Below are 14,452 nucleotides of genomic sequence, written 5' to 3'. Positions count from 1 at the left end.
TGGAAGTTTCTCTGGAGAGGTGATCTGTCCCTGCTGGCTGTGTCTGTCCGCATGGAATGACAGGGATGTGGCCTGGAGAGGTCTCTGCTGAGATGTCCATTCACACAGTGTGTCCCTGGGATGGATTAGCAGTAGCCCTCACTGGGCATCCTTCAGCAATAAATAATTCAGACTGGTGAAACTCCTACATGACTTCTTATGAATGGACTGCAAAGGCAGAAGGAATATTAATGGCCAGCCAAAGAGGAAGAGTCCCAGGACTGCCCTGGCTGGCAACAGGGCCTGTACCCCAAATACATGGAGCTGTTTATCCTCCCTTCCCCAGCACCACGGTAAATGCACCCAGTCCCAGGCTGCTGAGCTGGCTCCCAGGGCAAACTGGGTGCCTGTCATGCTGGGGGGACCTGCTGTCCAACACAGGGGGATGTTTGTGGGGGTGGCAAGGGGAAGGGGACTCAGCCCTCAGGTTTGGGTTGATAGTGCTGGCCACAGGGATCATTTAATTAATGGCCTGGCTAATTACAATGGGATTGCGAAGTCATCTGGAACTCCCAGAGACAGTGCTGCATCTTCTGACCCTGGCTGGAAGTAGAGCCTGAAGGGAGAGACAAAAACTCAAAAACATCAACTTTTTCTCCTCCTTTGATTTCCTCCTCTTTCCCCCCTCATAAGATGCTATCAGCTGGGGCCTGCAGAACTTCAACTTAAAAACAAACCACTTTTATTTAAAGTGCCAATATTGTGCTTGGCTCCATATGAGACAGAAACATTAACTTTGTCTCTGACCTGGGGAGCATGTCTGCCTGCCTAGCAGGCACTGAAAGTGTTGAGAAAACTGTTATTTTACTTCTATTTTGGTGCTGATTTTTAAAAATGGCATTTTTTTATTAATTTCATTTTATTTTAACGGAGCATTCCCTCTTCAGCAGAGCCCACAGAACACGCAGCCATCCTTTGTGTCCCCATGGAGCTTTGTCCCTGCTGTCAGTGTTGGCACCCAGGAGCTGGCAGGGCTGGGGGCAGGGGGAGGGCAGCTGTCCCCATATCCCCGTGCCTGGGCAGTGGGGCTGGAGCTGCTGTGTCCTGGTGCTGCTGCCTGGTGGGTTTTCTGGTTGCTGTTTCTAGGCGAGGTTTGCAAAAGGTCACAAAAAATTAATCTGCTAACTGGGGACCTTGGCTCTGCATGCAGTGAATGTTTTGCATTAACAACCTAACTCGTTAATTCAGTGAAACATTTAAAACCAAACCAGTTATATCCAGCCAAGCTGGAAAAAGCTGAAAGTTCATACTCAGCAGTGCAGATTTCGAAACCTCCCTTTGTTAATCTCTGTAGAAGTAAATTTTCTGCTATTGCAGAGCTCACTGTGACTGGTCTGGGCATTGTTTCCTTCAGCAGAGGCAAAGCTGCTCTGCAGAGCATTGGTTTTGTACCTGGAACTGCCACCTTTCCCTCCAGCCTTCATTTCTGTGAGCATCACTGGGAAAAAAAATTGGTTTTACTTGCTTTAAGGCAGTTTTCCCTCAAATTTCCAGCAGCAGGGATGGTTTAGGTGCACTGGACATTTGACTTGCTTACTCTGCTACTTTGTTTTGAAATTAGCAGGTATAAATTCAATTGGAACCATGAATTTAGGTACAATAACTTTGTCTTCCTGGCTTGAGGTAACTCTTCCATTCAGCTTTGTCTCTTTGTTCCAGATGATAATAAAATAATACATAGGAAATAGAGTTCTTCACTCATGGCTGTGCAGATGGGTCTGAGGCATCTGCAGTGGTGATATATACACTGAGATCGATTGTAAGGATCTTTTTCAATTGATTATTTTTTCTGAGATTAATTTACCCTATCAATTAGAACACCCTCGCTTACTTTAATGAGGGAGAAATCAGAGAATTATCTATTCTGTTATATATTAGTGGTGTATTAAAGTATTAAGTGTATTCCAGAAGGTGAGCAGTGAATAAAACATACTTCCAACATGTGGTTATGCAACTGTTCCATAGAAATGAAATGGACAAACAGTACACTTGATTAATTTTTTTTTCTCCCAGTAAATTGCCACTGTGATTCACTTCCAGCTAAAATTTGCAGTCTGTGTTCTCAGGTGGCATTAATATTGGAGCCCCGCAGGAGAGCTGTGGTGGCTGGGGCTGCTTTGATTGCATTTTTAAGGAAAGTTGTTGGAGAGAGCACAGAGTTTGATGCAAATGTGCTGGTAAATGAAATGCAGAGCTTTTAGGTTCTCTGTAGGTGGGTCAGGCCATTCACACTTATCCAAAATAATAGCGATGGAGTGCTCGGGAGAGGCACTTTGTTAATGTGGCACAATGGGGGTCTTTGTGTGTCGCTGTTGCTTTGTATCAAATTTACTCTGTTGACAGATAAAAATCATCTTTTTGATATCTGGAGACTCCATAAACACTGGGTCAGATCTGTCAGGGACTGGAGCTGTCTCATTAATGGAGACTGGAGTTTGCTGGAAAGAAAAAAGGTTGCAGAGGGCCCAGCAGCTTCTCTCTGTGCTAAAGCTGCAGGATAAAATGAAATAAATATTCCCTTTTACCATTGCTTCCCTGACATAAAACTCCTCTCAGCCTTTAAAGCTGTATTTTGTAGCCTTCAGGCTGATCTTACTGCTGTTCCCCTAATTGACTCAACTTGGAAAGGTCATTGCAGCCTGCTAGACTGTGTAATATTTAACTTAGCATCAAAAATGAGCATCTCGGGATTGGTGTCAAATGGATGCTGTTCCCCTCTGAATAGCACAGCCCATTCATAGTCATCCAAATATTCCACTTGCTAATGCTAATGAATAACTCTGGCCCTCTGCAGAGGGCAGGACCAACCAGGAGAAGGTGGGATGGATGAGAGTGGCACAAAGCAGGTATTGAGATGTGCAATCCACACGCTCTAAATCCAGCTCACAGCTTTAATACCTGTTTTATTTATAGAATTTTTTTTTCAAGTTATAACTTCTAGCTCTTCACCATGCCTTAGCATAGCAAGCAGTCTTTTCTGATGCCAAGTTCAGTGATGACTAACACTGTTTACAGGACTGTTTTGTAATCTCAGATCAGCCCACATTAACGGGAAGTTACGTTTTCCCGTCAGTCTTTCAAACGGTGCCTGAGAGTTGCTGAGGCCAGAGCCAGCCATCCAGGCTCTCCCGTTTGGAAAAAATGATGTCAGCTTTCAGAACCAGCTTTTTAAAAAAATCTAATAAAGTTAGGGAGGTCATTTGAAATTGAACTTCCTCCATTTGATTTTTTTTTCTTTCTTTTGCATGAGGATCTTTCATTCCTCTGTTCTAAAAACTACCAACAAAACTAAGCACAGGAGGTATTGCATAAGCACCAACAAGGCATTTGCCTGATCTGCATTTCTCAGTGCATGAGATCAGCTCCAAATATCTGATCTGAGAAAGCTGCTGGTGCACAACTGCTGTAACTGATAGGAATTACCTCTGTGAGTCATCTCATAGGATGGTAAGTCTTTTTTTTTTTTTTAAGTTCAAGTTTTTATGAGTGTTTTTATAAAGCTCAGTTGCTGTTACTGTAAATCTCAGGGAAATCTGGCACAGAGTCTTTGTAATATGAATCAGTGTGTCCATATGCTTCCAAGTGACCTTGCAGTCTGGAAAAATACCATTTTATCCCTCTGTTGAAGAGAAAAAAAAAAGCAGAGTTGCTGTAGAAAAGGTTGACAGAGGGGTGTCTGTCACCAGGCAGATGACTCCTGGTGCCAGCCACAGCAGCTTTGCTGCCCTGGGGTCATGATCTCAGGCACAGAGCATTTGCTGTGCAAGTGGGAATGCTCCATCAGGCCAGGAATAAGATTGTGGCTAATGCCTCAGCCAGCCCTGACCTTCCACAGGCTGGAGCACTTCAGGGTCTGCTGTAGCTTCAGAGGAGGAAAAAAAAAATAAAGGAAAAAGTTATTGTTGGTTGGTTGGGTTTTGCTTATTTTTGTTCGGTTTTGGTTTTAAATGTAACAAATCTCTGGTTGCTCAAGGCCAGCAAAATGGGCTTGCACTGACGAGAAATTACCCTTTGTTAGGGAATACCCCAGTACACTGGGTGGTGTGACTGCCAAAAGCTGCAGAGGTGGTGGGAGGGGAAACCTAGGAGCCAGGAACATTGTGATGCTGCTCTTGAGCTTTGGGGCCTTTACCTTGCCTTGCAGCTCCAAGTGAGGACTCACAGATGGTGTTGGAACAGGAGTGAAGTGTACACAGGATGGGAAGGGCATCTCCCAAATGCTTTGCAGGCTTGCTGAGCAAGAAGGGCTAAAATACTGCAGCCTCCTCACTCCCAGCAGCAGCTCTGGGTGTCTGCAGAGACTCTTGGCACAAGCACAGTGCTCTGAGCTGGCAAGAAACTTCCTGACAGGATGGATGGAAAATGCTGATTTTGAAAAAATTGAAATGTTCTGTGGGGAATATGTGGATTTTTCATCCTTTTTTTTGTGATGGAAAGCAGGCATCTTTCCCAGGTGACCCTGCCTAGTGTCACCTCCTGTGTGAGGCTGAGCTGGGACCTGGGTGCACAGGGAGCCCAGGCACTGCTCTCCCTGCTGAAATACCAAGGACGGGTCTTGACAGGGTAGAATGAGAGGAAAATTCAGTGTTTTTCCTCCTTAAATGAGAATTTGATGTGGGCTGTTAAAGTGACACGTTTGTGTGTTTGGTTTGAAACATAGTTTCACAGGTTTAGGTGTGAAAATACAGTAAATCCAAGGTCAAGTTAGATTTTTCCAATGAAAGAAGAAAAATTATTTATTGAGTGAAGCAGTAAAATACCAGAGCAGTTGTACTTTGTCTAATACCAAGGGAACTAACCCCTCCTCTCTCTCCTTATCCTCAGGTTCAGTGGCAAATATGAACATTTGTCAACAACTCCTTGGGACATCATGAGTTTGCTGGAATCTGGACCACAGAACACTTGCAATAGCGCTTTCTAAATTTGAATTTCATTTAAATGAAAGAAAAATAGTCCTCTGGATCAACTGCAGCGATGGCTAGCAAAAGGAAATCCACAACTCCCTGCATGATACCAGTAAAAACACTGGTGCTTCAGGAGACCGAGCAGGATGCTGGAGAAGATGATCATGAAGGAACACAACCAGAGGCTCCTGCAGAAGGACCAGCAGCGAGTGATGCTGGGGCCAGCAACAGCAACAACGGAGCTTTGTCCAACGGGCACCGCAGCATTGCCGACAGCGACACTTACATCTGCAAGCCTTGTGACTTTGGCTCTCAAGACCTTCACCAGTTCTTTGGGCACTTGGACTCTGAGCACCCAGACTTCAGCAAAGAGCCCGCGTTTGCCTGTGTTGGGTGCAGCTTCCTGGCCAACAGCCACGAAGGGCTCTCACACCACAATGCTGAGTCGCACGCCGGCGAGACCGGCTTTGTCTGGAGGGTGGTGAAGCAGGACAGTCGTACAACCGTGGAGCAAAGTCCCTGTGAGGCCACCATCAGCCATGACCTGCCAGGAGAGCTCCCTGAGGAAGGGGCAGACGGCCAGTCTGAAATTATCATTACCAAAACCCCTATCATGAAGATAATGAAGGGGAAACCCGAGGCCAAAAAAATCCACACGCTGAAGGAGAATGTGTCGAGTCAGTTGGGCGGTGAGTCAGAGGTGAAGGATGGAGAGCATTCATTCCCAAATGGGTCGGTGCCAGTCAGCCAGCCCACTGCAAGTTCATCAAAGTCATCCCACATAGTGAATGGCTCTATCATAGGAAACGTGCCTGTTCTGCAGGCGGGTGTTGCACAACTTGTGTCTCTGCAGCAGCAGCCCCCGTTGCATCAGCAGCTCCCTACATCCAAGTCCCTTCCCAAGGTGATGATCCCACTGAGCAGCATTCCCACATACAATGCTGCCATGGACTCCAACAGCTTCCTGAAAAACTCTTTCAACAAGTTCCCCTACCCCACCAAAGCTGAGCTCTGCTACTTGACCGTGGTCACCAAGTACCCAGAAGAGCAGCTGAAGATCTGGTTCACTGCCCAGAGGCTGAAGCAGGGCATTAGCTGGTCACCAGAGGAGATCGAAGATGCCAGGAAGAAGATGTTCAACACTGTTATCCAGTCTGTGCCACAACCCACCATTACAGTGCTGAACACGCCCCTGGTTGCAAATCCTGGGACTGTTCCCCATCTTATCCAGGCAACTTTACCAGGCCACGTGGTGGGGCAGCCAGAGGGGACAGGGGGGCTGCTGGTCACGCAGCCCATCATGGCAAATGGGTTGAAGGGCACCAGCTCCTCTTTCACCTTGGCTGTGACTTCTGTCCCCAAGCCACAGCCGGCAGCGCAGCACAGCACTGTGAGCTCCAGCAACACATCTGGGGTCAAGGTGGTCAACAGTGGCCAGTCCCTGCTCACCGCCTGCCCTACCATCTCCTCGCAGACCTTCCTGGATCCCAATGTCTACAAAAACAAGAAGTCCCACGAGCAGCTTTCAGCCCTCAAAGGCAGCTTCTGCAGAAACCAGTTCCCTGGCCAGGCTGAGGTCGAGCGGCTGACAAAGATCACGGGCTTGTCCACCAAGGAGATCCGAAAATGGTTCAGCGACAGGAGGTACCACTACAGGAACGTGAGAGGCGGCCGGGCCGTCTTCCCTGGAGACAGTGCTCTTGATTCCCTGCCCGAAATCACCTTGGATGTCCCACCCAGAGGAGCCGAGCTGAGCCCTGCGGCGGTGGCGGCTACGCCGGCCCCTCACCACCCACCACGGCGACAGTCATGGCACCAGGCGCCCGACTTCACCCCGACCAAGTACAAGGAGCGAGCGCCGGAGCAGCTGAAGGCCCTGGAGAGCAGTTTTGCCCAAAATCCCCTTCCTGCTGAGGAAGAGGTGAACCGCCTGAGGGGGGAGACGAAGATGACGCGGAGGGAGATCGACAGCTGGTTCTCGGAGAGGAGGAAGAAGAAGGTGGCGGAGGAGAATAAGAAAGTGGAGGAGGTGGCTCAACAGGAGGACGAGGAGGCAGAGAATGGCGGCGGGGAAGGGGAAGACTCCTCGGATGAGCAGAGGGCCACGAGTGAGAACGGCTCAGTCGACGCCTCCGGCAGCAACCCGAGCTCGGCGGACCGGAAGGTGAGTCCCATCAAAATCAACCTGAAAAACCTGCGAGTGACCGAGTCCAACGGCAAAACCGAGGTACCGGGGGCCGGCGCAAATGAAAAGGGGGACGGCAGCTCCAGCCGGCCGCCCACCCCTCCCAAAACCAAACTGAACTTCAAAAAAACGGCCCAGCAGCGGCATCTGCTGAAGCAAATGTTCGTGCAGACCCAGCGCCCCACGAACCAGGAGTATGATGCCATCGTGTCCCAGACGGGCCTGCCGCGGGCCGAGGTCATTCGCTGGTTCGGGGACAGCCGCTATGGCTACAAGAACGGGCAGCTGAAGTGGTATGAGAACTACCGGCGGGGGCTCTTCCCCCCGGGGCTGGTGGAGGTCAGCCCCGCCGGCCGGGAGGTGCTCGAGGACTACTACGAGAAGCACAAGGGGCTGCGGGAGGAGGACGTGCCCGGCCTCCGCGAGCGCGCCCGCCTCGGCGCCCAGCAGCTCAAGGTGTGGTTTGCGCTGAAGGCGGAGGAGGAGGGCAGGGGCTGCGGCCCCGAGGCGGCCGGCAGCCGGAAAGGGCCGGGCGGAGCCGGCGCGGAGGCCTCGGAGAGCAGCGAGGCGTGGGAGCCGGGCGGCCAGGAGGGCAGCGCCGGGAGCCCCGACGCCCCCGGGCCGCCGCCGCCCGCCACAGGGCTGGGTAAGGCCCCTGCCTCGGCAAGGGAGGGCTGCGGGTGGCACGGCGCTCTGGGCCTCGCGTGCTTAGAAACAGGTTCGGTGAAGAGCTGAGCGTTTGAGGTTTAACTGAGGAAGTGGTGAGGAGCTGTCTCTGGAGGAGAGGCGTAAAGGAAGCGCGGTGAGGAGGGTCTGGCAGGATGAGTGCCACTCCTGCCTGCCCTTTCCTGCCTTGGTCTTTGGGTGCTGGCACCACTCAGAAAACAAATCCTAGCTTTATTTGAACCTGGAGTAAAACTTTAGGAATGTCTGGTCATTTTAGAAGATGACCCATGGATTTATTTCTTTATTTGGGAAGAAAGGGGCCTGGCTGCTTGTCCTGTGCCGCTGGTTCATTCCTTGTGCCTGCCTGATCTCCAGCAGCAGACATACCCCTGCCTGCCTTTCTCTCTCCTGCTGCTGCTTTCCAGATGTGAGCATCCTTGCTCAGTGTGGAGAAAGGCTCAGGTGGTGAAGGTGGAGGCTGCAAAGGCAGGAGGCGTCATGGAGTCTCCAGAACTCACTTTTGGAAGGCGTGTGTCTGTGTGTGCATGTGTGTGTGCTGGAGAGGAGAGGTGCTTTCCAAGCCCTCTGTGGGCTTTTCTGCAGTGCAGCTGGGGGCTGCTTCCAGCCTGGTAGGGTTTCCACCAGATGGGGATGGCAGAGTGCTGGTCCTGTCCCATGGTGGTCCACAAACAGAGCTCCTTGCTGGCTAGCTGGGATTTTCTCCGGTCCCACTGCCTTGCTTTGGAGCTTCCCACACACCTCTGCCATGACTCCAGATCTTAAAAAAAAAAAATAGAGTAAAATTCATTGCTTCCTTTCCCATCTAATTTGGAGAAGGTGGAGCATGGGTGTGGATGGCTCCTGCCTTTGCTGTACATTGTGTGTGCTTTGCAGGAGAAGGGTGAGTATGGGGACTGGTGGGGGGCAGATTTTGTGCTGGGGAGGCGGCTGTGCCCCTGCTAGTGCCCTCTAAGCATGGCTTTCTGCCAGCTAGAGTGAGGGTCCTGTCCACCCTCATGGCACAGAGGTGCTTAGCAAAGATGCATCACTCCTTAGGGATGCAAAGCCAACTCCAATCCCTCAAGGATTTTGGGTTTTCTGGCCCCCCTGAATGTTGCTAGCCCTTCTTTGCAGCTGACTCTGTCAAGGCTCCTGATCTTGCCTGTCCTGAGGCACTCCTGCATCCCTTCCTCCCCTCCCCACCCAGCACCCCACCTGGAGCAAGGCTAGAAGCATCTCTGACACCTGTGTTCTTTTTCAGAAACAGACTGAACTGAAGCCACCAGCCCCGGAGGATCCGCTCTTACCCTTGAGAAGAAATTAGTGATCTTTAAGAAACTCATGGGCCGGCCTGACCCAAGCCTGAGGAGCAGGACGTGGTGATGAAGCACTGCCATCCATGAGACCTTTGGGCACAGCACATGAGACAGCATGTGCACAAACTGGGCACTCTGTGCTGAGCTCTTGGTGGCCCAGCCAAGGAGATGGCTGGGAGCTGGCAGGGGCTCAGCTCACACCCAGGAAATAGGATGCTCCTGTTTGCTTTCCAGTGACAGACTTTCAGATTTCATATTCATATACCGATGCCTACAGCTGCCTATACAAGCATAACAAATCTCAGACATTGTGTAAACAAGGTCATTGTTTAGATATGGACTATCATGGCATAGTACTTGTTTCTTTTTTCTTTTTTTGTTTTTTTTTTTTTTCATCTGTCCTTTAAGGTGTTTGTTCTCTAAAGGTTGGCACGGCTGCATATATCCTTTCTGGTCCTTAAGCCCTGGCAGTGAAGGGCTTTGTGGGCACACAGGTGTGAGTGTATTAGGAAAGGGAAGGGATTTGAGAAGAAAACTGCCAATCTTGAATTTGAGTGAGATTCTCATCCCTCCAGATGAGGTTAGAGTGAGCATTGCATACTCTCTGATAAGCAGCAGGTTCCCAGACTGAGGCAGCCCAGGAGATGGAGTTTGGTGTCATTTGTCCCTTGCTGGCTAGAACACTTTCCCCTGTGCTCCTGGAGACTGACTGTAACAGGCTGTTAAATCTCCAAGTCTCTCTTTAATATCTGAGAACTAGCACATAATAATTTTTGCATCCTGACCTGGAATCCTTTTCATTGTTTGGAGAGAACAGTCTGTTCTTCAGAGAACAAACGCAGAGAGTCACAGCGTGGCTGTGAGTGGTTCAAGTCATTGTTGTCACCAAGGCAGCGGCTCTGCTGCCACCAGGAAGTTTCCTTCTTGCAGCCCTACATGGCAGATCCTCCTGCAGCACTGCTGGTGATTTCAAGTGTTTGTTCCAGTCCTTTTTGTTTTTCTTTTCTTATTTTTTCCCCTTTTTTTCCCCCCTGGCCATGTGCAATAGTTCTGGAAAAAGAGCAAAATAAATTCCCCAGTTATCCAGTCTGCTGCCTGGTACCTGTACATTTTTAATGTGCGTTGTCTTGTGTGGTTGCTGTGTGATGCAACTGCTTGAACATTTTTGCTTTAAATATTCTTTTCTAATAGAAAACAAAGTCTAGAAGGGAAACTCTTGAGCTGAATAAGTCCAGCCAAATGCTGTGTCAGATCATTCTGTCACAAACTAATCAAATCCCAACTCCAAATTGGTTCCATGTTTTGCCTTCACTTTTGCTCTTGGAAGGCTAGTCCAGAAATTGACTGCCTTTGAGTGGTTAGAAACTGTATTTAAATTTCTAGTTTGAATTAATTTGTGGCTGGTACATTCCTGGTTTGTTTTGGAGCCAACATTGTCCTTTAACTTAAATAGTTTTTGGTGTTTATCTGCTGATGTATTTATGGAGAGTAGTCATAGCTCCCTATTTTTTGCCAAGCCAACTCAGCCAAGCTTTTTCAGCAGAAGGTTTTTATTTAGTGAGAGCTTTTTAATGTGGGAGACTTTATTGTTGGTGGTAAATGATATTTATTAGGAGGGTGGGTAGCAAACCTCAAAGGATCGGATCCAGAGATTTACAAAAAAACTGATTTAAAAACAAAAAAGCTCTTTCAGAACCTCTTCCAAGATGGTGTCTGATTTCTACCTTTAATTGCCCTTGCTTTTGCAATTCTTTCTTCACCCCCTCTTCAAGAGGCCGCCTTGCTCAGCTGCAGGAAGGGGCTGTGGCTGCTCAGTGCTTTGGCAGAGGCTTCCCCTCACCTGGTGGGATGTGCTGGGTGCTTGTGCCTGAGCTCACAGGGCTTCCCTGGTCTGAGACTGGGCCAGGTGTGACCATCTGCTCCAGACAGAGGTGACCTCACCCCACAGAGAGTGGGGTGACACCTTGGATGGGGCCACTGGCACTGTGCATCCCACAGCCAGAGCAGCCATCCCACCACGCTGTGAGCAGGGGTGGCACCAGGCTCCCTTAATTTGCCTTTGGGAGCACTGCTGATGGTCATGGCACAGTTGGAGGCATGACCAGCCGCCATCCCACCTTGGCTGGTGATGGCTCAGCTGGTGGCATCCCCATGGGTCTGTCTTTGGGGACCAGGGACAGCTGCCCTGTGGTGACAACCCCTGGGGTTCACCCTCATGGGTGAAATCCTGTGCACCCCAAAGTATCAGAGAGGGTGGCAGAATCTGGGTGGTTCTAGAGCTGAAAGCAGATCTGGGAGTTGTGCAGCCTGAGAATATGGATGTATGTACAGTGTCACCTTCAGAGAACAAATACAGGTAGGTCAATTTACTCTGTAGTGTCTGTGTACATGCAGGTTTATTTAACTACACATATATACAGTTCAAATATGCCATTGATTCTTTATTGCATTATGATGTACATTAAAAATGTACACTTTTACTAACTACTTGCTATATAAATACGTTGGAAGTGTAGTTTGCCCATTCAAGGTGATTTTCTGTGGGATTTTTGGTGTACACTTAAGGGCCTATGGCTGATTGGAAGAGTGATCCCCACTCCATCTACAGGAATGCTTAAGGACTATGGTATGAACTGGTCCCTTCAAACCATGTTTTGATGCACTAGCTGAAATATTTTGCACTTGGATTGTATTCAGCCAGTTTTCCAGAAAAATTGAAAAGAAGTCTTGTGAGCTAGAGGGAGAATTTCCCGGTGTACACAGAAAAACCAGCCTTGAGGGTTGGAAGCTGCTGAGGTTTTTGAGCTTTGTCTCCATGCATTCATACAAGCTCAGCAGGAGTTTTCTTTCTTTTGGGTCGGAGGAATTTTAAAAAGTGGTTCCATGCAGACTCCCCTCGGACATGGCAACGGGGCTGGCAAATGCCTTTGTGTGGGGAGGGTAAGGTTTAGAGACAAAAAAGAAATCAAAACATGATCGAGTTCCCTTTCTAACTCCTACATTCCTTGTTATCTGCATGTTTTTTAGTTGACTTGAAATCTCCATAAAAGTATAAGCTGAAGATTTTTGAGGGTTTAGCTCTGTGGTCTTCTGTTTCTCTGCTGAGGAGGAGAAACAGGTGCCATCTCCAAACAGACTCAGTTTTGGTGCAGGACATTGGAAAAGTGTTTGCATCTGAAACTGAAAAGAAAAATTGAGAGGTGGCTTGACAGTCCCAACAGCAGCTCTTGTGGTGTTAAGAGGAAGTGTCACCACAATTCTTCAGTGTGTGAATATTTATCATCATCTAATCAAAGATGACTATCTTGACTTGAAAGGGGTGTAAGATCGAGGTGATGTAGCCAGCATCAGTAAGGAAGGGAAATGAAATTCTCCACCTCCATCGGCTGTGCCTGAGCTTGGGCTTGGCAGGCACAGCAGCAACCATCAATTTTAATCCATGTGAATCTTGTTACTTATGTCTCTGAGGCTGCTTAGATTAAGGGCACAATCCAATTGCTTAATAACCCGAAACCCTGATTTGTTCTGGCCCTGGCTTGCTCATGGGAAGGGCTGCTGGTTCTCCTGGTGCAAGGAACTGAGTTTCTTTATTCATTGATGTCAGCAGCCCCTGCCATGAGATTTCTAGACATTGTTCCATGTTTCATTTGGGTACCTTATTTTTCAGCTCTGTAATTAGCATCCTTGAATTTTTTTTTCTTTTTTTTTAGCAGAACACTAAACAAACAATGATCTACAGCTTCCTATCTCCACTTGCCTGAGAGCTGAGTGATGCTGCAGTGTGGTGGGAGGATGGGCACAGGTGCTTGCAGGTACTTACTGTGATTTCATGTCCCCTCCCTGAGTTGGTCACCAGGAGAAGCCACCAGCAAGAGCAGTAGCTGCTGGCAGAGAAACACTGTAGTCCTTAATCTGGTTGGAGGATGCTCACCAGAGTTGGAAGATACCTGCTGGGTTAATTTTTGTTGTGTATCCCCTGACAGCTCAAGAGAAGGAAGCTGTAGTAGGCTGGTTTTTCATTTAGGGTTTGGGTATTTAGTTTTTTTTAATTGGAAAGCAACAGATTTTGGTCACCTGCAGAAGTGTTATATTGTTTTCCCTGCAGCCCCTCTCTTACAGATATAATAGAGGCAAACTGATCAGAAGCTTGATCATTGGGAATCAAAAGAAAAAGATGATTTTCAGCACTTGGGCACAAATTACAAAGTGAATGGGATGCTACACATTCCCATTAGGGTGATGGCATACAAAATGCTTGTAAAAGTTTTCTCCCTGTTGCCCAGATCATTTTGGTTTTGCTCTCTTCAGATCAGTCAAGGTCCTGATGTGATTCAGCTCACCTGTAAAGCTCTGGTGTCACTTCTCAGCTGATCCCAAAATCAGCAGGGTAAGATTAGGCAACACAACACATGGAGGGGAACGAGGCACTTGCAGGCTATCCCTGTTCTTCTTTTAATTGAGAAATTTAGTTTCTGCTGTATGTTTTACTGGCAGTGGTGTGTGCCAGGAATATTGGATTGGCATCAGAAAACTAAAGCAGAGCAAGGGAGCTTTGTTATGTAAGCAGTGATTTTTATTTTTTTTTAATTTTGGGTTTTCTTGTTATGGCCCAAGTGCTCTGCTGGCTGACGTTTGGCATATTCTGATGGCACAATTAAAGCCCCATTTTACCTGTACTGATGGAAGGTGGTGTTAGGAGGATTCTTGCTTACTGGTGCTAGTGAAGGTTGGGCTAGGAATCCATGGCATAGAAAATTTCTAGCTAAAATTGCACTTTCTCTCTGCCCCATCTGGCTCGTGGTGATGTTATGGGTACGTGGCTGTGATTCCCCTTGCACATACTAACATTGCACTAAAAGAGAGACTTTGGGAACAGCGTGTTGATCACTTTGTTTCTCAGCAGACCACAAAGTCAGCCTAACGGGGTCTCTTTTTGTTTTTTTTTTTTTTTTTTTTTGTTTTGTTTTTTTTGTTTTAATTATTGTTATTTAGAAATCATGCTGGTGCTGAATGACCTGGAATTTTTGCTTGGATTTATCCAAAGGAAAATGTAACTGTAGCTGCAACGGGACCTTTCATAAGGGTGGCCGGTGCAGTGAGGGAGCAGGGTGAGAGCTCTGCTGTGTAAAGCTGTCTTTGTACCAGGGAGCTGTGGGGGGTTCCAGGGGGGTTGTTATTTTGGTTTTTTTTTTTTTTTTCCAAGACCACAATTTTCAATGGTCACCTTGGCAATCGTGTGAAACAGGAAATAGTTTTTACTTTTGGTAAAGGTTTTAAAGAGGAAACAAAAAAAGAAGCTGCCTGTGATTGTGGGCTGTAGCTATTACTAGGGCTAGGGTAGC

General features: G+C 48.1%; 1 protein-coding gene across 1 annotated transcript in view; it reads left to right on the top strand.

Moving 5' to 3' along the window:
* The window catches only part of ZHX3 (zinc fingers and homeoboxes 3), a 41,409-nt gene extending 31,941 nt beyond the window's left edge, over positions 1–9,468 (top strand). The window contains exons 3-4 of the mRNA XM_066561746.1: positions 4,864–7,774; positions 9,056–9,468. Coding sequence (XP_066417843.1) covers positions 5,014–7,774; positions 9,056–9,066 — 2,772 coding nt within the window. The 5' untranslated portion in view covers positions 4,864–5,013 and the 3' untranslated portion in view covers positions 9,067–9,468. The remainder of the gene's footprint in view (positions 1–4,863; positions 7,775–9,055) is intronic.
* The last annotated feature ends 4,984 nt before the right edge of the window (positions 9,469–14,452 follow it).

The sequence above is a fragment of the Molothrus aeneus genome, chromosome 17, assembly GCF_037042795.1.
Source record: "Molothrus aeneus isolate 106 chromosome 17, BPBGC_Maene_1.0, whole genome shotgun sequence".
Taxonomy (NCBI): Eukaryota; Metazoa; Chordata; class Aves; order Passeriformes; family Icteridae; genus Molothrus; species Molothrus aeneus.
The sequence above is the reverse complement of the archived record's forward strand: the minus strand, read 5'-3'. Positions and strand labels throughout refer to the sequence as shown.